Source organism: Phyllopteryx taeniolatus, chromosome 15, assembly GCF_024500385.1.
Source record: "Phyllopteryx taeniolatus isolate TA_2022b chromosome 15, UOR_Ptae_1.2, whole genome shotgun sequence".
Taxonomy (NCBI): domain Eukaryota; kingdom Metazoa; phylum Chordata; class Actinopteri; order Syngnathiformes; family Syngnathidae; genus Phyllopteryx; species Phyllopteryx taeniolatus.
The window spans coordinates 1189824-1210816 of NC_084516.1; the positions used below are offsets into that span (position 1 = coordinate 1189824).

The 20993-nt window shown below is 47.5% G+C and overlaps 2 protein-coding genes across 4 annotated transcripts in view; both read right to left on the minus strand.

The window, feature by feature from the left end:
* Positions 1 to 9938, minus strand: part of grk5 (G protein-coupled receptor kinase 5) — a 12091-nt gene extending 2153 nt beyond the window's left edge. For 2 of the 3 annotated variants that reach the window (XR_009784570.1, XM_061747721.1), the window contains exons 1-15: positions 9780 to 9937; positions 8762 to 8851; positions 8557 to 8669; positions 7818 to 7895; positions 7637 to 7734; positions 7464 to 7556; positions 7326 to 7389; positions 6379 to 6519; positions 3999 to 4189; positions 2036 to 2073; positions 1718 to 1807; positions 1436 to 1644; positions 599 to 736; positions 372 to 509; positions 154 to 285 (exon numbers count right to left, since the gene is read on the minus strand). Coding sequence is in view for 2 of the 3 variants with exons in the window: in XM_061747721.1 (XP_061603705.1) it covers positions 154 to 285; positions 372 to 509; positions 599 to 736; positions 1436 to 1644; positions 1718 to 1807; positions 2036 to 2073; positions 3999 to 4189; positions 6379 to 6519; positions 7326 to 7389; positions 7464 to 7556; positions 7637 to 7734; positions 7818 to 7895; positions 8557 to 8669; positions 8762 to 8851; positions 9780 to 9831 (1665 nt within the window). In the remaining variant the exon portion in view is untranslated. Of the gene's footprint in view, positions 1 to 153; positions 286 to 371; positions 510 to 598; positions 849 to 1435; positions 1645 to 1717; positions 1808 to 2035; positions 2074 to 3998; positions 4190 to 6378; positions 6520 to 7325; positions 7390 to 7463; positions 7557 to 7636; positions 7735 to 7817; positions 7896 to 8556; positions 8670 to 8761; positions 8852 to 9779 lie in introns of those variants that run through there. The other variant, XM_061747722.1, reaches the window with a different exon arrangement.
* Positions 9939 to 12505: 2567 nt separating this feature from the next.
* Positions 12506 to 19076, minus strand: acads (acyl-CoA dehydrogenase short chain). The gene is made up of 10 exons (XM_061747307.1): positions 18919 to 19076; positions 17646 to 17806; positions 17420 to 17569; positions 15615 to 15726; positions 15388 to 15539; positions 15142 to 15312; positions 13887 to 14024; positions 13670 to 13765; positions 13545 to 13601; positions 12506 to 12815 (listed from the first exon to the last, which is right to left on the minus strand). Exons 1-10 carry the CDS (start codon positions 18947 to 18949, stop codon positions 12663 to 12665), a joined length of 1221 nt encoding a protein of 406 aa, XP_061603291.1. The 5' UTR covers positions 18950 to 19076; the 3' UTR covers positions 12506 to 12662.
* Positions 19077 to 20993: the final 1917 nt, after the last annotated feature.

The window sequence follows — 20993 nt, forward strand, 5'->3', positions numbered from 1 at the left end:
GCAAAACAGGAGTGTTAAGTCTCGTCGTCATATACAATGAAAATGGTTTGTATTGCACATATCAAGTTATTTTCTTTTTTCTTTTCTTCATTTCTGATGGATAATTAAACACGCAATGTAACAGTAGTGATTTAAAAAACCGACTGAACTCACGAGTTTGCGGAAGATTTTGTTGAATAAGCCGTTCTTTGGACTCTCGGGCGCTTGCGTCCACTGCAGGTCTGGTGGCCGAGAACCGTCGGGTCCAAAAACGTTGAGTTCGTTAAAACAGCCTGTCTCGATGAGCTGCAAAAGAAGAAGATGAGGAGGAACCTTCAGGCTGAGTTAGTTTGACTTGAGCTGTATCGCTAACGAGCAAAAGCGCGACTGGCCTCGTTCTGCCAGGCGATCGGGCTGCTCCCCGTGTTGAACTTGGCGTAGAAGTTGTTGTCTACTTGGTTGATGGTGACGCCTTTCACCACGGAGAACTCCTCGATGTCCTGCACGTCGCTGCAGTAAACCAACCTTGGCTGCGCAACACCAGAAATACACTGGCACATTGAAGGGCTGGGCCACTTGCGCGACCGAATGGCTAATTTAATCCAAACTCATCACTTACGTCAGGTTTAAATGGCGGCTCCACAAGCCCCGCCTCCAGCATCCGGAAGTTGATATCCCGGAAGAAAGGATGCGCCTGAACGTCTCGGCCTCCTGACGTCTGGCAGCCCAGCCTCTTGTTGGGGTCTTTGACGAGCAGCTTTTGACAAGACACCGATGTCAACATCTTGTGCTTTGTCTGTGTTGATCGTCAATCCGCAAAATTTGAATGGAGGCAATTGGACTCGTCTTTGCGGTTGAAGATTTATCACCTACAATCCAAAAGGCTTCTTCAGATCAAATTTTTTGGTGTGGAGCTTCAATCAGCCAACAAATCAATGGATTAGCCAACAAGCCCTCTCTCCCTCAAAGATTGTCAAGTTGGTTGGTTGGTTCGATGAGTTGGTCGATTGATTAGTTGCCTGAAGTCTGAAAATGAAGAAGCCCTTTGAATTAAAGGTCTTCACCAACCAACAAGAGTCCCTCCATTTTCCATACCGCTTGTCCTCACTCGGGTCGCGGGTGTGCTGGAGCCCATCCCAGCTATCTTCGGGCGAGAGGCGGGGTACAGCCCGAACTGGTCGCCAGCCAATCGCAGGGCACATATAAACAAACAAACCATTCACACCTGCGGGCAACTCTTCAGTGAACCTAGCACGCATGTTTTCGGGATGTGGGAGGAAACCGGAGTGCCCGGCGAAAAGCCACGCAGGCACGGGGAGAACATGCAAACTCCACACAGGGAGGCCGGATTTGAACCCGCAACCTCAGAACTGTGAGGCAGATGTCACCGTGCCACCCCAACAAGAGTCCATTTGACAAAATTCAACTTTGGTTTCCATGCCAACAAGCCTCTGACCTGCGAGCAGATATCTCTGGCGCACGGTTGGAATCGCTCGCCATACTCCTCCTGCTTCGTCTGGATCCTGTCCTCCATTTCGTCCTTTTTCGGGTGCTCGCCCTTCATCCTGAGGAGTGGATGGCCCGCCGTCATCTCGTAGATCAAGCAGCCCAGACCCCACCAGTCGGCACTCACGCCGTAATACTCGCGACCGATCACCTCTGGAGCTGCGCACGGGACGGAAAGAGCTTAGCATACTTTTTGCAGTCCAAGTGGATCCCGATCATGTTGGGTACTGACCCATGTATCCCAGTGTGCCCACGCGGCCTTGCACCACTCCGCTCTTGGTCAGCCTGATGGCGAGGCCCAGGTCGGAAATCCTGATGTGTCCTGTGCCGACAAACCACACAAGAAAATTCATTTTTTTGTGAGTTTGTCTTGCAAGTCGGCTTTGTTGTATTTCAACAAGAATGCATGATTAGGATGTTTTTTGAGGTCACACATTAAATGGACTAGGCCACCACGCCCCAATGGCACCATTAACGCATTGTTTCCTGCTCAGATAAAAACGCAACACAACCTGTTGTGGTGTCACAGCTAAAAATAGTGTGCGCATACCGTGTTCGTCCAACAGGATATTCTCCGGCTTCAGGTCCCTGAAAGACAAGGCGGTGTTTGATGTCATAGGGTGGTTGCGTGGACAAACAAGAATGGCGTGCGGTCGTGTGGGTATAGAGGGGAGGTGATCCAAAAGTATTCATGTTTTTGGAGATGTCTGCTAGTGATCTAGATTCAAATCAAGGCATGATATCTACAGCTAGCCCTAAAAATAAATGGTTTCCTTGTTTTCATTTGCAACATCCGACCAAAACGACATGATGGAATAGACTGGGCGTGTATGGGCACCCTGCAGGCATCGGGAGCGGGCGGGTGGGGGACTCGAGTCAGACTTAAGTCGCCAATATTAGGACTCAAGACTTGCCGAGCTAAAACTTCTTAAAGATGCCACTTGCTATTCATGAGACTCCACTTGAACTACATGACTTGACAAGTCTTGCCTGTTTACCTTAAGATCATGTGCTATTTGTTTTGTTTGTGGAGCGCCCTTTGAACCTGGCAGAACCACCAGTATGCCATCTCTTGAAACAAGTGTCATGAAGGTAACTCAGAGGAGGATTACATTTGAATTCAGCAATTAGGTTTCTGACAAAATGGGTCAAAAAGACAATGGCAACGTGCCAGGTTTGCTACTCAAAGATATTCCACATCGAACTTCGTCTGTCGCTACAAAACTCCCCGAAAAGCCGTCATTACAAAACCAAGCTTCTCCGTTTTGCATTTCATTGACAGGATCATGTACAGCAATAGCCAATCGAAAGACTGGTTCTGGATAAAATACAACAACAAAAAAAACCAACAATGTGATTGTCAATGTCTTTGTGCAGCAGGGGAGTCAGATATACTTATTTAGATTGAAATGGATATTTCTTTTGAAAATTGAGTTGGACAGGTGGTGGGAGTGTCCATGCAGTACCTAAACACCTGTAGAAACTGAGTGAGGAGGAGGAGAAGTGCGAGTGAGAGCGCAGTGCAAGAAGTGGACAACTTAGTATGGGTTGTGGATAGCAATTAGGGAGTGGGCCCCACACCAAGCAACCAAATCCCATGGGCGAGTCTCTGAAAACATGCTCGTGATGCAACACAGCCACGCGTGTGCTAAATTAGGCTGCCGCAAACCGAGCGACACGGCCGACTGAAGTGAGCCATCGCACACCCAAAAAAGAGCAATTAAGCACCACACTTCTCCTGGCGCGCTGCAACGGGAAAAAACGTGACCCTGCATCAGGTTTTGAGGCTTCACCTACAATAGAATGCACCGTTTCATTTTTGATCGAACCACGTAACACATTGCGCGATTGTTAAAGAAGAAGGGGGGATGTTTCGAGGGGCTATTGGCAATGATCGATCGCCCACTTCACTGACTCTACCCATGCACGTCATTGACGGACTCTCCGTGCTTTGGTTTCTGGCCTCTGGGACGTACCAAATTATAGATATAATGAAGTAGCTATTATTGTAAAGCAATGTTTATGTAACAGAGGCCAGCAGAGGTACTGGGCAGGTAGCGCACTCGGCGCTCAACCAGTGAGGACAGTAGCGGAGCTGTTTTTTTAATTAATAAATATACACACTGTGTATATACTGGATTGGTATGCCTTGCCGACGATGGTTCTCACACTTCAAACTGCATAAATTGGTTTCTCCACCTGCAGGCAGCGCGGTCTTCTTGTGCGGAATTTGCTTGTTCTCCCTGTTCCTGCGCGGATTTTCTTTGGGTACTCTGGTTTCCTCACGCATTCCAAAAGCATGCATGGAAGGTTAACTGAAGACTAAATTGTCCGTAGGAGTGAATTTGAGTGTGAATGGCTGTTTTTCTATGTGTGTCCTTGTGATTGGCTGGCGGCAAGGCCGGGGTTGACTCCGCCTTGGGTCTTAGTTTTTGCCTCACTTGGGTCTTGAATGGTAAGTAACACTTGAGACTTACTTACAACTTGAACATCCGACTGTGTTTGTCGCTCACCTGTAAATGATGGACTTGTGGTGCAGGTGCACGAGGCCGCAGCAGACCTCGGCGGCGTAAAATCGCACTCGGTGGGCGTCCAGTCCCGCCGCGCCCATGTTGTAGATGTGAAACTTCAGGTCGCCGCCGCTCATCATGGTGAGGACCAAGCACAGGTCGCGCTTTGTCTCGTAGGCGTACGCCAGGTTCACCTGAGGTGCAGCAGCAACGGTGTCACCGTATGAAGTGACGTCGGACCCGATCGGACCGGACCATCGCATGAAAATTAGAGTGGCTGACGCGACCCCGCACATTGAGCGACTGGATATATGGACGCCCTGACTAGCAAGCCTGTATCGGTGTTTGACGCTGTACAGATACTAGCTAGAGCTTTATCACATTTCTTAAATCATAAAAAGCTAGATGAATAGTTTAGGAAGAGGCGGGTTGCTAAAGAGTGGACGTAGGTGAGAATCAAAGCGTGTGCGTGGATACTTGAAAGGAGTCTCGCTGACGAGGTACGTGCCATTCGGTCGCAAGCTTTGCTTTTCTAGCCACAGGCGCATTGGAAATGATATTTTAATGTATTGATTTAAAACACCGCACTTAATGCAGCACGGCAGCCGTTCGTCTGTTTCACTCGGGTACAAACCCGAAAATGTATTTTCAGCGTGAGGGAAAGCGTGTGTGCATTTTGATTGGCTGTAAGCTGCGGCGTTGCAAATTTTGAATAGCGGCAAAAACGGTGGCCAATCGGTGGCCATGGAAAGAGTCGGCAAACTACACACACTGCGCGACAGTTCAGTCGCGTTCGGCCCCGTTGCTCGGTGTACGGCAGGCTTAAGTCACACCAATCCATAGTCGCGAAGTGCTTACCAAAGCACGGGCAGTGTTGCCAACTTCGCGTCTCGGTTGCTATATTTAGCAACATGTCCGACCGCTCTAGTTACTGTTTTTCCACAAAGGGGACTAGCGACTTTCTCTGCTAAGAAACATCGTACCCGCTGGAATGCAATCTTGGAGCCAAAGACATGGTTCGCATTAGTGCGTTGCAAGCAGTTAGTAACCGGATGATGCAAACTTGTCTCTGGGTCTGAACGTTCAAACTTTCAATATTTAGCTTGTGAATGAGCGCCAAATACCGCGTGCATGCAGGGATGTTAGATTTACAGTGCCGGCAGAAAGTAGTCACGCCCCTTCACCTTTTCCACATTTTGCTGTTACTTATTCTAAAGCTGAGTATAGTTTTCTTGAAAACAAATAAAGAAATCTACATAAAATATCCCATAATTATGAAATGCAAACATTCAAACATAATGCATCTGATTTCCACTGATCATCCTTGAGATGTTTCTCCAACTTGGATGGAGTCCACCTGTGGTAAATTCAGTTGATTGAACGTCATTTGGAATGGCACACACTTGGCTACGGTATGTAAGGTCTCATAGTTGGCAGTGCATATCAGAGCAGAAACCAAGCAATGAAGTCGAAGGTATTGTCTGCAGAACTTCGAGACCGGATTGTGTCAAGGCACAAATCTGAGGAAGGATAGAAAAGAATTTCAGCAGCATTGACCGTCCCGAAAAGCACTAAGGTCTCGATTATTCGGCAATGGAAAAGGTTTGGACCCGCCGGGACCTTTCCGAGATCTGGCCGTTCGACCGAGCTGAGTAAACCGGTGAAGAAGGGCCTCGCTCAGAGAGGTGAACAAGAACCCTACGTCACTAAGGCGGAGCTCCGGTGTTCCTCTGCGGAGATAGAATCATCCAGAAGGTCAACCGTGGCTAACGCACTCCACCAATCAGGCCTTTATGGTAGAGTGGCCAGACGGAAGCCACTGCAGCCCGCTTGGAGTTTGCCAAAAGGCACCTTAAGGATTCTCAGACTTGCAGAAACAAAATTCTCTGGGTCGCATGAAACCAAAACAGAACTTTTTGGCCTGAATTGGAAGCGTCATATCTGGAGAAGAAGAGGCACTGCTCATCACCTGGCGAACACCATCCCTACTGTGAAGCACGGTGGTGGCAGCAGCATCATGCTGTGTTTTTTTTTTTTTTTTGAACTGAGTGACGAGTCTGCATAGAGGGTAAGATGACAGCTGCCAAATATAGAGAACTTCTTCGAGAATTCGCTCCGGGGCGCTCTGGAACTCAGACTAGGGGGTCGATTCACCTTCCGACACGACGGCGGAAGAAAATGATTGTTGGATAGCTGGCTACACAAGAATGATTTACTTTACCAACAAATTATCTCTCAGACTCCAGTTTAAGAGCCACTGGTGTACCCAATGTGAACCGCAGCATGAACTTAAAACCAAAGTTCTTACCGAACTGTAATGTGGATTCAGCATTATAACCATATCTTACTACGATGTGGTCCGCAATGACGACAAGTTTCTTACCACAAAGCGACTGTCCACAATCTCCAAGATCTCTTTCTCGTTGAGTGCCATGTCCTCGCCTCGCCGCTTCTTCACGTGCGTCTTCTCCAGCTTCTTGCAGGCGTACATCATCCCTGTGGCCCGCACCTGACATGCACACACCTGGACGGGAAGCCAACTAACGTGAATGTCATCTCGTGACGTGTGCGGTGTTCCTCAGGGCTCTGTTCTCGGTCCTTCAGAGTTATATTTTGTCAGAAGCCTCGTATATTTTAATATCTGCTGGGGATCTTTTGGACCCCTTTAAAATAAGACCACGAAAGACTCTTGAGATTCCTCACTGTTCTATTCTCAGTCCTTGTCCAAGCTCCAAAGGGGCTTTGACTATAAGGTGGTGCTCTAATAAATATGACAACTTGAACATGCTACTGCTGCTCAGCTAAGAACATTAAGGACTCTGGGGGGTCCTCAGTATTTTATCCTTGGTCTGTTTGTATTTCCACCCTTGTTTGAAATATTAACCCAGGAAACTCATTCATTCATCCATCCATTTTCCATACCGCTTCTCCCCACGCGGGTTGTGGGCGTGCTTGAGCCTATCCCAGCTATCTTTGGGCGAGAGGCGGGGTACACCCTGAACTGGTCGCCAGCCAATCGCAGGGCACATAAACAACAAATTTCTCACATTCACATCTACGGGCAATTTAGTTTTCATTTAACCTGCCATCCACGTTTTGGGGATGCGGGAGGAAACCGCAGTACCTGGAGAAAACCAACGCAGGCACGGGGAGAACATGCAAACTCCACTCAAACTCTAACCTGAAAATCGAAGCCTTCGTTGAAACCCTAAACCTTTTAAGGGCTTTTTCCTCTGGACAAAGGTCCCCTAGCTAACCAAGTAGCACAGTTAATTAGTAGCGAAATGTTGAGCTTAGACTCGTGTTGAAGAAGAAGAATGAGGAAGTCACCTCTCCAAAGCCTCCTTTGCCCAGCACTCTGTACTGTCGGAACTCGTCCTTGGTGATCGGCCTCCTGCAGGACCAACAGGGAGGAAGTTTACAGGCCATCCATCCATCCATCCATCCATCCATCCACCCATCCATCACCTTTCTAGCATCTTCCACTGGAGGAAGCGGTCAAAGTACATGCTGCACTGGTACTGCTGAAAAGGTTCTCCACTGAGGAACGTGTGGAGATCTCTAAACACAAGAGCACGTCCGTCAGTCAGAGCTCGAAGCACCGCCTCCACGTGACCGCAGCAGTGCATGCTGGGACATACTCTCGGCAGGCCCTGAAGACGTCACTGCAAGTTTCGTGATCCAGACCCCAGATGCAGCTTCGCTTGTGTTTGGACACCTCAGCGACAAAGCGGGGTGTCTGAACACACACACACACACACGTGAGAACGCACACACGTATATGTAGACGCACTCTCATACACGCAGTTGACATGCACACACATTAATGGAGAAGAACTCCTGAATGATGTGAAGTCCAAATACTCGTCTGTTTCCATCTTGCTGCAGCTCAAATTGGTCCTGGAGACAAAACAAACCGTGTGATCGATTACCTCCGCCAAGGAACTTGTGTTGTTGTTGCTTTGACGAGGAGCAGGAAACGGGAAAACCTGGAGAGGCTTATGCGCTTGGTGCCGAGAAAAAGAAGAATAGAATATCTTTTATTGTGACACGTACAAGGAGACTGACAGGAAGAAGACGAATCATTTGTTGCGGATATGAGGAACATGTCCAAAGACACTTCGTACAACACAATAGCGTAACACACTTCCTGGATGGGTGCAACACTAGAAATGAATCGTTGCCGCTTAGATCCTACTACTCGCACACTACTGCCTAACAAGAAACCTTAACTTCAAAACCCAAGCCTTGTTTAAAACCCTAACTCAAACTTAAAAATGTCTTTTTTTTTTTTTGGTTCCCAATATTTAGATTTGATCTCTAACCCTGCCTTGAAAGCTTAAATTGAAGCCTTAACCCTTTTTTTAAAACCCCAACCCTCGTCATTTTCAAATCCTAACTTGGAAGCCTTGTTTGTGTACGCGCGTTAGAGAGAGTGGGTGTGAAAGCGAATGCGTGAGTAAAAATGGTGTGTACGTGAGTGAGAGTGAGTGAGTGTGTGTGTGTGTGTGTGTGTGTGTGTGTACATGTGAGGGAGCATTCGCGTGTGGGTTAACGTTACCAGAGCCCGTCGCAGCTCCCCGTACTTTCGTAGGTTGTTTCGACTGAGACAGAACTGCTCAAAGAGTTTCCGGCCGATGGGCTGCACCACACACATGTCCATGTAGTCTCGCTCTGAACGCGCGCACACACACACACACACACACACACACTCTGTCAGATCACATGCACGGTCACACACACACACACACTGGACATGCACGCACCAATGCTGGCGGTTATGTTGGCACATCGGCTGATGTGCGGGAAGCGAAGCAGCTCCTGCCATTTCCAGCTGCGGCCTTTACTCCTGCCGCCTACACACACACACACACACGTAAAGACGTACTGTATATATAAATCCGTCCATTTTCTGTAGCGCTTATCCTTACGAGGGTCCCGGGCGTGCTGGAGCCCACCCAGCCCAGCTCAAAATGATTCTCTAGCATTTTAGACCAAAGTTAAAACATCAATGACCTCTCGGGGCCATTCAAGGATTGGCCACTGACGTAAGTTGAGGTCAGATCAACATTACAACATGACAGAAATAATGGGGGGGCTAACTTATTGTAATGAAATTACTTTAATAAATACTACCTTTCTCACTGTCCCGGCTATACGGACGGGTGTTGTCCAGAGTTTGAGTCAGTTTGACTTTTTTTGCTGTTACTTATTCTAAAAATAGTCCCACACCGACAAGATTGAAAAAACTTTATTGGCCGTCAGATAACTAGCAACCCTTTATTCCTCAGTGACTTTTTTTTGTTTTTGTTTTTTTGTCAATGTCTTTCTGTCTCCAAAGTGTTCTCTGTCAATTGACCGTCTGTTGTCGTACTCGAGCGGCTCCGACTACTGGAGACAAATTCCTTGTGTGTGTTTTGACATACTTGGCAAATAAAAAGGATTCTGATTCTGATACACACACAGAGAGCAATAGTGCGCCCACGCACACACATACATGGAGAAAGTTTGCGTGTTCTATTTTGAGCCTCTCAGGTCGAGCCTGTGCGACCACATTTCCGTGTCGCGTGATGATGATGATAATGGAAGCTAAATGCAAAAGTGTAACATTTGAACACACGCAAGGAAACCAGGACCCGAGAACGCGCAAAACCCAATTTGACGCATTTTTTCAGTCTCACGTCATCAGGACCAACTTGATCCAGCAAGCCTCCAGAATACCTTAGCTTAGCGTTCGCATTAGCACGGGCTCGAGAAGACCGAGCCACCGAACGGCGCGCGTACCTTTTCTGGCCCTGACGAGAGCCCCGTTGGCCACCAGGCTGTCAATGTCCATCAGGGCATGTGTGAGTGTCGAAGTGCAAGTGTGCACAGCCAACCGCTGCAGTCAAATACCTCCGCCGGCGAGCGGGAGGAGGAGTCCTGCCGCAGGTAAGCCACGCCCCCGCCGGCCCGTGGAATATTTGTTGCTCTTGCATCAAACATGCCTGCATTCCCGTGACGTTTGTTTGGAAAGTTCATTTCAGAAGATTCAACAACATGCTTCCATAATTTGCGTTTCTATTTCTCTGACACTCGCGAGCGCAAAACAAGTTTGTTTAGTTATACTGACACACATCCCATTGTCCTCATCGTGTGCGCATTGACGTCAAAAGCAGAGGAGGCATACGGTGGATGTAAAAAGTCTACACACCCCTGTTCCAACGCCAGGTTTTTGTGATAGGAAAAAAAAAAACCAAAAAACATTTCAAAGCTTTTTCCACCTGCACAACTCAATGGAATGTTGTTAAAAAAAAAAAAACTTGCGATAGAGGAAAAATAAAATGTGCTTGCACAAGAGCACACACCCTCTTACAACTGAGATATATGTGTGTATTCAGAACCAACCAATCAGCGCATGCGCCATTTCAAGGGCCTCTGATGAACCCCAAATCAAGTTCAGATGTTGTCGTAGGCTTTCCTCAATGTTCTTCGACTGCCTGCCATTTGGAACTCTTCAGAACTCGCTGCACCTTGACTAAGGCCCCATTTCCAGCTACACACACACACAATCTCATAAGTTGATTCAAATACATATTTGCATAGAAATAATATGAAGCAGGGAAAAAAATGACCACACCTCACTGGTCTTTGTTTCAGTTGTAGTTTGAGTCTTAGTCCTTGTCCTTGGTGTAATCTAGTTTTAGTCATAGTTCTAGTGGAATTTTCACATTTGTTTCTAGATATAGTCCTTGTACTTGTCCTAGTTGTAGTCTTTTGACTAATGTAGTCCCAGTCCGGGTTTTAGCTCTAGTACTGTGCAAGTTGTATGGAAATCCGTTTGAGCATTTATTCGATATCCTTGATCAAGCGTGAGGTCCGTGTACCCGTACGGTCTTTGTCCTCACTAGTAAGACAGGTCAGCGCACTAGTAGAACATCTTGCTAATAGGTGTTTGTCACTATTGCTGCTACTAGTGAAGCCCTAGATGTTAACTAGATGCTATGTCACCAGTACTCAAGTGGACAAAATAGTTCCGTTAAGTCAAGAAAAACCCACAACTTTCACCGAAATGATGTGAGACTGACTAAAGTAGTAATAGACCCCCCAAAAACATCTGAAAACTGAATTTGTCAAAATGCGTAATGACAACCCCCCAATGGTTTTGTGGCAATTGTTTTTTTCCCTTCTTGAACTAAAGAGTACCAACAATTTTGCCGGTGCCGCTGCCCGCATATTGAAAGAAAAGAACGCTGTCACTACTGTGAAACACGAACGGAGGCTCAGTTATGGTGTGGGGCTGCTTCGCTGCTGCATCTAGCACAACATGTCTTGAATCGGTGCAAACTTAAACTTAACTGCCGAGCGGAAATGTTGGTTGCGTCACTCCGCATGTCTCTGATTTGTTGTTCTTGTTCAGGTGCGCTATTTTTTTTTTTTTTTTTTTTTGCAGATCATTTTGCAAATGAACACCTGTCAGATTCATATTGTCAGTTTGACAAAATATGATTAAAAGTCATTATTTAAAAAGTGTAAACTCCCCTTTAAGTTAAGGGTACCATCATTTTATTTATGATCATTTAGTTGGACCAGAAAAAAAATGTCATCCATTAAATGTCAGTCATTTTTTAAATAGATGATTACTCTTGTCCGTTTCACATTATTTCCCTGAAAATGGCAGCTTTTTCGTTCAGCTGGATCGCAAGGAACTGCTCAACCGGCTTTCCAGCGTGAGACTTGAGCCAAGTGGGAGTCCTGGTGGAAACGACGAGAACTACAGTAGGCTGTATTTGTGGGTTGACTGCTGGAGGAAGTAAAATCCAAAAGTTGTCAATAGCAGCGTGAGCATGTTGGATGTTTCTGCAAGTACACTCGAAAGGGAGCAGACGCTTCCAGTTCGTAGCCCCGCCCCGTTCTGACGTCACATGTTCCCTCCAGATATGTGCCTATCTACATTTCTCATTCACAAATTCACCAAAGTCTGAAATGCGTTTGAATTGATGTCGCAGACCACTATATTGATGACTTCTTTTTTTCGGGTTTAAACTATTACTGTGGGCAATTGCAAACTTTAATTGCAGGAGTCTACTGTTTACGGATATGAACTATTAATAGAATTAGTTGGAATGAATCATTCATAACTCATTTAGGGGGGCTACATTTTGCTATGCACAGCAGTTCTTGGTCTCTAACCCGCGTGGATTGCGAGGGTTCACTATAGATTTTATCTGTCTGAGTCAAAAAAACAGTCAATAGGAAAGTAGTAATTGTTATTTCCTTCCAGTTGGCAATGAGGCGACATATTTTTATTTCACTTCACTTAGCATTTTTACAATCACGATCGCGGGCATGACGAAATGTCGAAATGTCCACGTTGTGCAGGCACAGCAACACTTTGGAAGTGCTTAGCACGCCATCTGTTGGCCAAACACGATTACTGTCCATTTCGCGTCTTTTGAAGGCATTTTTCCAAACGGAAAAAAACAACTCAAAACCTTAGTGAGGATAACGAAAGAATGAATCAATGAATGTTTTCATGTTTAGTGTTCCAAAAAAAAAAAAAAAAAAAAAAAGGCAGCATGAGCACGGTGTGCATTATGGGCGCTTCCTCGTGTTTGTTGATGTTGTTTATGTTCCAGTCACCGGTGCAAGATGGCGCAAGCAGAAGGTTCGGCTTTTGGTGTCCAGCTAGTTTGCGTAATCCTTGAGTAGCTGTCCGGCGATGACCAGTCTCTGGATCTCGCTGGTGCCCTCGTAGATCTCCGTGATGCGGGCGTCGCGGTAGTGGCGCTCGGCGGGCATGTCCGTCACGTAACCCATCCCGCCCAGAACCTGGATGGCCTGATGGATGACGCCGCCGCAATGAGACCATTTTGGGGAAAAAAAAAAAAAAAAAAAAAAGCAGCTTTTACTTTGTGTTGTGAGCCAAGCTCAAAATTTGGGGTCTCCTCCCGGCGGGACGTTCCCGAAACACCTCACCGGGGAGGCTAAAGCTACTGCCCCCGCGACCCGACCCGGATTAGCGCTAGTAAATGGACGGATGGAAGGAATGCCCTCATAATAGGCCACAAATACAAAACCAACACACACGCTACCCACACCTCTCGCCTATATCGCGCACAGACTCTAGCTCCTGATGTCACTCACTAGGCCACACCCCTTAAAGGCACACATCCAACACACTAGTGATACAGTATGCACAGTAATTACTTTATAAAACCAGTTCATTTCTTGACATTCTCTTATTTGTTTTTATGGAATGCTGCACTAAGTTTCTTTATTCAAAACGTGACAAAGCCCTGTCTAATATTAAAGTAGTGCTTTGGCGCCATCTTGAGGCGTCTTAGTGCCAAGGAACTACGTTAAAGTGTGGGCAGTGGCTTCGTTCAGTCACACGACTGCCAAATCTTAATGGAAAAGTAGTGCTTTGGCGCCATTCTCGAGGCATCTTTAAGAAATTGTAAATGTTTTAAGGCCATTGTGTCACTTATTCGCGCCTATTCCTCCGCCAATAACAACTCAAGTAACGACAATTGAATTCACTTCAATGGTGAAAATGGACTCACTCACCTGGTGGGAACAGAACGTGGCGGCCTCGGACGCGGCTAGTTTGGCCATGGCGGCTTCCTGGAGACCAGAATTGGATTTGATTGGGAAAGGGCTCGCGGCAGGAAGTTGTGGCGCGGGCGGCGTACCTTGGTGAAGGGCCGCTTGGCGTCGCGCAGGAGGGCCGCCTTCCACGTGAGCAGGCGAGCGCTCTCGAGGGCCAGCGCCATGTCGGCCAGCTTGAACTGCGCCGCGAACAGACAATCAAAATACACTTTCTCGCCACTCGGGGGCGACACAAACAACTAAAAACACATTTGTGTGGCTAATACCCGATGAATGCGCAAAGACTAGCGCGCGCGTTACCTGGATGGCTTGCAGCTTCCCGATGGGCGCCCCGAAGGCGAGTCGTTTGTGCGCGTAATCGGCGGCGCAGTCCAGCGACGCCTGAGCGATGCCCAGCGCCTGCGCAGCGATGCCGATGCGCCCGCTGTCCAGAGTTTGCTGACGGGCACAGATTGCACATTACAACTCATCGCCAGACGAAAATGACACAAAAAGTATGTACGATTTCTTTGATGGGTTTTTGACAGAATTTAGCCCACAGTTATCAAACTCAAGGCCCGGGGGCCAGATCCGGCCCGCCGCACCACTTGATGTGGCCCACTTAAGTCAATCAAATCATTTAAATTTTTATTTTAAATTTAGATTTTGTGATTAATTTAGAGATGCTAAAGGAAAATCTGATTGTGAAATTAAGATTTTTTTTATTTCTTTAAAAACGGGCAGAAAACAAGATTTATTCTTCCCTCTGCTCCTTTCTATTTGAATGTTTTAGTCTTATATAAACATGTTTGTTTTTTCTCTAAGTAATGAAATAGTTTTTTGAAAAAAAGGTTTGTTCTTTTTCTTTACTTTTAACAGATATTACAAATATTTTTTTCGTAACATAAAGTGAACAATAGTTGTATACTTAATATTTGTGGCCCACAATTTTTCCCTGACTTGTGATTTCCAATTCAATTTGTTGGTAACATAAATATATGAAACAATCAATTACGGGGCAATTGTGTTTATGAAATAATATGGTGAAGTGACGCTACGTTGATCTGGTTTGAGGAAAAGCTCAACTCGGATGTGGCCCGTGACAAAAAAAACAAATAAATAAAAAATACCATAACTTTGTACGCGCTGCTTGTATGCGTTGCTGCTCCGTCTGCTTAAAGTACTTTATAAAAACACACAGTGATAACATTTGCTCTCCACCTAACCTGCAATCATGTAAAATTCCAGCACAAAACACGACAAACCAGGTTAATGGCACATTAGCGCCACCAACTGACATCGTCCTTCCACTGCAAGGAAACCAATGTGAATTGATGGTGGCCGGATTTCAAAGTTTTCTGGCGCCTTCTAGCAGTTGAGGGGGTGAAGCGCACTCGCCGCTTTATTTACGGTAACATTTATGCTCATTTCAGTTAGCAGGCCTTTGTTGTTTTGCATGAGATGTTAGCAATAAGCGAGCGGAATGTGGTTCCACAAAACGACAACGTTTAGCTTAGCTATGGCTAACGTTTTGACGGAAAGCAGCCAAGCGAAGCTACGGTGGTGATCTGGTTACCATGGCGATCTTGAATCCGGCGCCACGAGGGCCCAGCATGTGGTCCAGCGGGATCCTGCAGTCCTCCAGGATGATGTTGGCGGTGGACGACGCCTTGATGCCCAGCTTGTCCTCCTTCTTGCCCAGCGACAGGCCCGGGTGGGGCATGGGCACCAGGAAGGCGCTGATGCCCTGCGAGGGGCAACGACATAACAGGCTAGCATTAGCCCGCGCTAACCGCCTCGAAGACGAGCTTTGGCGACATGCCTTGTGCTTGAGCTTCCTGTCGGTGGTGGCGAAGACAACGGCGGCGGCGGCATCCCAGCTGTTGGTGATCCACGCTTTGGTGCCGTTCAGGACCCAATGGTCGCCGTCCTGATGCGCCACCGTGGACGCGGCGCCCGCGTCGCTGCCGTTGCCTGTGAGGAGGCCGCGTCACAGGAAGTCAAAGCGTCAGGAGGCGGGCTGGCACGCGTGATCGCCGATGGGGTCACCTGGTTCGCTGAGGGCGAAACAGCCCACCCGGTGGCCGCTGGTGAAAGGTGCGATCCACTTCTGCTTCTGTTCCTCGGAACCAAACTTCAGGATTGGACCCAAGTACAGAGACTGACACACAGGAGGGGAGAGTCAAGACACGTCGTCAGCAACAGCACACGGGTGGCAAGAGTCACAATAGGTGTGACTCAGTTGACCCAAAAATAAAGAAGTCCATATATATATTATTGTTTTCCTGATAAATATCGGAATCGCCATTGGCCTGGGGAAAAAATAAAATAAAATAAATAAATGGCATTGTTCGGTCTTGACACGCATAACACCTGACCGCAATGTGTCGTGACATGAAATGAGTCACGACACACGTGACAAAAGTCATGACGTGACGCAAGAGAGGCATCTCACATGTGACAAGAGTCATGACACACATAGCAATGTGTGTCATGACGCATCAAAATGAGTCACGACACGTGTCACGGCTAGGCTTTACACGATCGGGATTTTTGGGACCAATCAGCGAGTTTAAAAAAACGATCACAAGATGGAGCAATGTGTCTATTTAGATGACCTGTTCATTTACTGTATATATTTGTGTACTTAATTGGTCCCAAAATTATATTTACAATAAATAATGTATCTTTGTTCCTCTATTTATGCCAGTGAGGCCTAGTGACAGACGAACAAATGAATGCTCTTCTATGAATTAATTAAATCACTTCACCCACACCGAAACTTTAGAGCACGATTCCAGAGAACGGCGGCATGTTTACATACAACCGTTAGCGCTAGCACTAGCTTGCTAGGCTACATAACGTTTTGTTGCCTGCTTGCGAGCCGTATCGTATTTAAAAGTACGTGCACGTGGCCCAATGGTTAAGATCATCGCCTGCCACCGTGGGGGACCTAGGTTCAAAACCCGGACTGGACCATCCGCCAACATCCTCCGGACTCACGGCTGTGGTGTCCTTGAGCAAGACACCGATACCCCGAAATGCTCCCCGGGCGCTTCAGCTGCCCCCTGCTCCAGTGTGTTCCACTAACATGTGTATGTGTTCACTGTGATGGGTTAAATGCAGAGAACAAATTTCGTGTGCGTGCATGCATGCATGTTCATGACAATAAAAGATGATTCTTCTTCTTCTCAAGCGAGCCTTAAACGAACGTCCTCTCCTGTCCCGAGCACCGGTGACCACCAACACACATTTTCCCCAATTTGTCCTTAGAATACAGTCGGCGCGCTCCACTAGGTGTCGTCATCGCCACGGTAACGAGGGTATCCGGTCGCATTTGAGTTGAGAAGATAAAGCCCAATGATCGTAAAAAACGGGATGCGGCGGTATCGGAATACAAGATTTGATTGCAGTAGTCTGACAGCAAATTTGTCTTGCAGTCTGATCCGGGCGTTACGTGTTGTCTGTCCCACACCGCCGACGTTTTTTTTTTTTAATTTTTTTTTTTTAATAACTTTAATGGCCGTCAGATATTTACAGGACTACCCCAAAAGACTCGCGACAAGGCTAAAAATAAACTCGCTTTGGGATTCAAATATACTGTGCAAGATGGCGACGCGGAGTCAATGTCTTTTGCGGAGCTGATCAATGACCAGCGAATCATGACATTAAAGCCCATCAGCATAAAATGCTAATTATGGGCCGATACCGATCAGGCCGATAAAATCGGTGTAAAGTCTAGTCACGACACACGTGACAAACGTCATGACACGAGTCACCGCACACGCTATGATGAGGGTCACAACAACAAGCTAAATCTTGCGCGTCTGGAGCTAAAATATGAAGCGTCTCACGTTGTTGACGGAGACGACCACGCCGGTGCTGGCACAGCCGCGACTGATTTCCTCCACGGCCACGCTGTACGCCAGGTAGTCCATGCCGGCGCCGCCCAGCTCCTCGGGGACCTCCGTGGCCATCACGCCCATGGCGCCCAGCTCCAAGATCTAAACTGCGCAAGCGCAGATGAGCCACTGTCGCGAGCACCATTAGCATAGCGAGCTAGCCCTGTAACGGACGCACCTGCTGCGCTGGGTACGTCTGCTCTTTGTCCAGCCGGGCGGCGATGGGTGTCAGTTCGCGATCGGCGAAGTCTCGACACGTCTGCCGCAGCATGTGATGAGTTTCTGGAAGCTCGGCGAGCTGAGCCACGCCGCGACGGCCGCGCACCCACACGCCGACAGCTGCAACACATTCGCATTGTTGCCCTAAATCAGATTATTTTTCATTCGGGCTGGGCCATTGATCCACTTTGTCACAACATTTTTCAAATCCATGTTTTTAAGTGGCTTCTGTAGTTGAAAGCACGTCTGCGCTGATGTGCGCTGCTTACACTAACAACATGACTGCCAACAGAGAGGAGCCAGTGTAGTTTACAAAAGCTGTGCGATGATTCAAATAACCGCTCATCGCAACCGTAGTATTTGTCTTTGGCTTTTTTACGTTGTCATCCTCACACTGAAGGTTTTGAGGACCGGGCCCCCCGATCGCAACCCAAGTGCCGACTTGTGCGCCGGTCCCGGACTTTCCATAATGTCCACATCCGCAGCCGGACGATGGACTTTCCAAGAGGTTAGGTTTTGGTCCTGACCGTGCAACGGTGCGAGTCGGCCCGACCGGTTTACGTTGCTTTGTGGACTTGGAGAAGGCGTCGGACCGCGTCCCTCGGGGAGTCCTGCGGTGGGTGTTTCGGGAGTACGGGGTACGGGACCCCCCCGATACGGACGGGGCAGGAAGCGGGACTCGTTTGCGGCGAGGGTCGCCTGCGCCGAGGCCTCCCCTCGCCACCGATTCTGCTCATGACTTTTATGGACAGAATTTCTCGCCGCCACCCTCAAAGCCAATTTTGACTTTCATTTGCTCTAAGAAACAAACTAAATGAGCAGAATTATGTGCTTTGAATACGATTTGATTGTAATGCCGCATCGCCCAGCCCTGCTCGTTATTGCATTGTTAATGGCAATCGAAAATAACATTATCATCAATGTCAAAGCATCGGCTAGCGTCCCGCCACGAGCAGCATGCTAAGTAGGTGAAAGGTCGACCGCGGTCACGTTCACGTCAGAGCGACACTCGGAATAAATCACATGACAATTCTTCACCCAGATGACGTCACTGCTATGCTTCCATTGAAAACGAACTTGTTTTTTGTTCGTTTTTCCGGCTTTTCGCTGCGAGCCTGAAACTTGCCGACTTGAAGCTCAAAGTGTCGAGCGAGCGAACAAACGCGCGTGTGAGGCGTTTTCAGCGTTGTCGGAAACGTTTCACGGCGCTCTTTGGAAGCCAAATCGCTCACCTGCGTTCGCTTTGCGGAGCAGCGCCGCCATGTTTGCTCCTACGCTGTGCCTCCTTCACGGACCGTCGGGATTACGACACATCGCGTACTGCAAGCGCATAGTGAAATATTGGCCGCATGGTGCTTTAGGGTTGGGGGGGGAGTTAAGTGTGCGCGCGCGTGTGCTCGTCGTGTAGTTGTCTCTATGTTCAAATGGGTTATTTTGTATTCTGTTTGGAAAGGGCCGCCTATCCTTGAAATTCTCAAATTATAAGAGTGATCGACATAGTGATGATGTAAAAATAACATCAAAGTCAATAAGTAGAACTCGGTCGACTAACTCTGGATATTTTTCAGTCTGAGGCGTCAAAGAGAAAAGCGTCGTTTCTCACCAACGTGTTGCTTTTCTTACTGTTAATTCATCGGAACATCGAGTTATGCGTGCTAGGTGAATTTTTTGTTTGTGGCCCGCTGTCGGCTGAGATGGGCGCCGGCGTGCCCGCGACCCTCCTGAGGAGAAGCACTCCAGAAAATGGATGTTTGAGAGTAACTGTTATTGTTCGGCAATAAATGAATTTGCAGATTCATATTTTATTTCATTCTTTTTAATTGATGTTCATGATTTCAGTTTCTCAGCAGTTGCTCATACTTGTGCCTTTTTTTCTTACTCTTTGGCAAATCATTATTTGGAGGACCACTTCTTACTTGAGTCACATTATTCAAAGTGAAAGTACCAGGACCTCGATTGGAGTCCAATTTTCGGCAACTCTGCCCACCTTTGGTTATCGTCAATGTCACATCCTAAAAGTTCCAAATGAGCGGAGAAATATTGTAGAAACAGGAAGTGAGAGAGCAGGCCAAAGCCCCCCCCCCCCCCGATGACGAAGGCATTTCATGTGGTATCAATTTGAAGGTCGATGGAGGACACTTGTTTTGTGACACACCACCGGAAGTCGAAAGGTGACGCTCTGCAACTTGACGGCACCCGGAAACGAGTGGGAGGACTTCGTCGTAATGTGGAGTGCGCGTCGTGTTCGTTGATCCCAAAGGTTGACGGGGCAACACGACATGTTTGAACACGGCCGAGAGTCACGCGGGTGCAACTTCCGGTGCTAGTTTCTCCGGCTAGCTTAGCATGACAAATTGGTGGCTTTCCATCCGCACGGTCGTGCCACAAAGTTGGTCCAGCTGGACTTGCGAGCATGTTTACGTTGCTCTGATTGAATAGGACTTAGGTATTCTTAATTGTCGTTTATTTATAAATACAGTTCTTGCTATTTATTGTGATAATTGTGTGTAATTGTCTCGAGCGTCTTTGTGTAGCGTGTAAATTTGCTAAATTGAAATATTGCTGCCGCAAAGGATTTGGGGTAATGAATCTCCATTCTTTCGGTAAAGGTTGCTTGCTCAGGAGGAAACTTTTTGTAGAATCCCAAGTACTTCCGGGTCATCTCGTTCCCGTGCAAAAACGAGAAACCGAAGAGGGCCGAGCACATCTTCCTGAATTTGTGCTGAACCAACGGATTGAATCCCCGACGTCGTATGTCCGACGCTTCGTAACTGGACTAAAACATCTTTCGTGAAATGTTCGAGCTCGTCTCGGTGCACGTGAAGCTTCTGTCGTCATTTAGCTTAGCTTGCTAACAAAGAGACGCACTTGCGATGGAGACACCGTTCAAAGTGTTGTGAAAATCAAATGCGTGCGGAGGTTTGGCGAGCAAAAGACGAGAAGGAGCCACGACGTCAACCGCTGCACGCTGCTTGCGACGAGCCCACAGTTGGCTTCGCCACAGCAGGTCCGATCACGGCGCCTTCTCCATTTCCGGAAGGAACCTTTATGACGTGACATTGAAGACAAGCAGAATAATAGGACTCCAAAGTAGTCCTCCAAAGAATGACTTGAAGAAAACTTCTAAAATACCGAGTGGACAAAACTACTCAAGTGTCGAAGGGAAATTCCGCGATGCGCTCACCAGGCAGATTACAAAAGGGCAGTATAAGCCCCACCCCCGGGAAGTTTTGAGCCCCGCCCAAAAAAGTCTTCGAGTAGAATGCAATTAGAAACAAAACACAACAGTGAGTCGAGTTCAACTTTG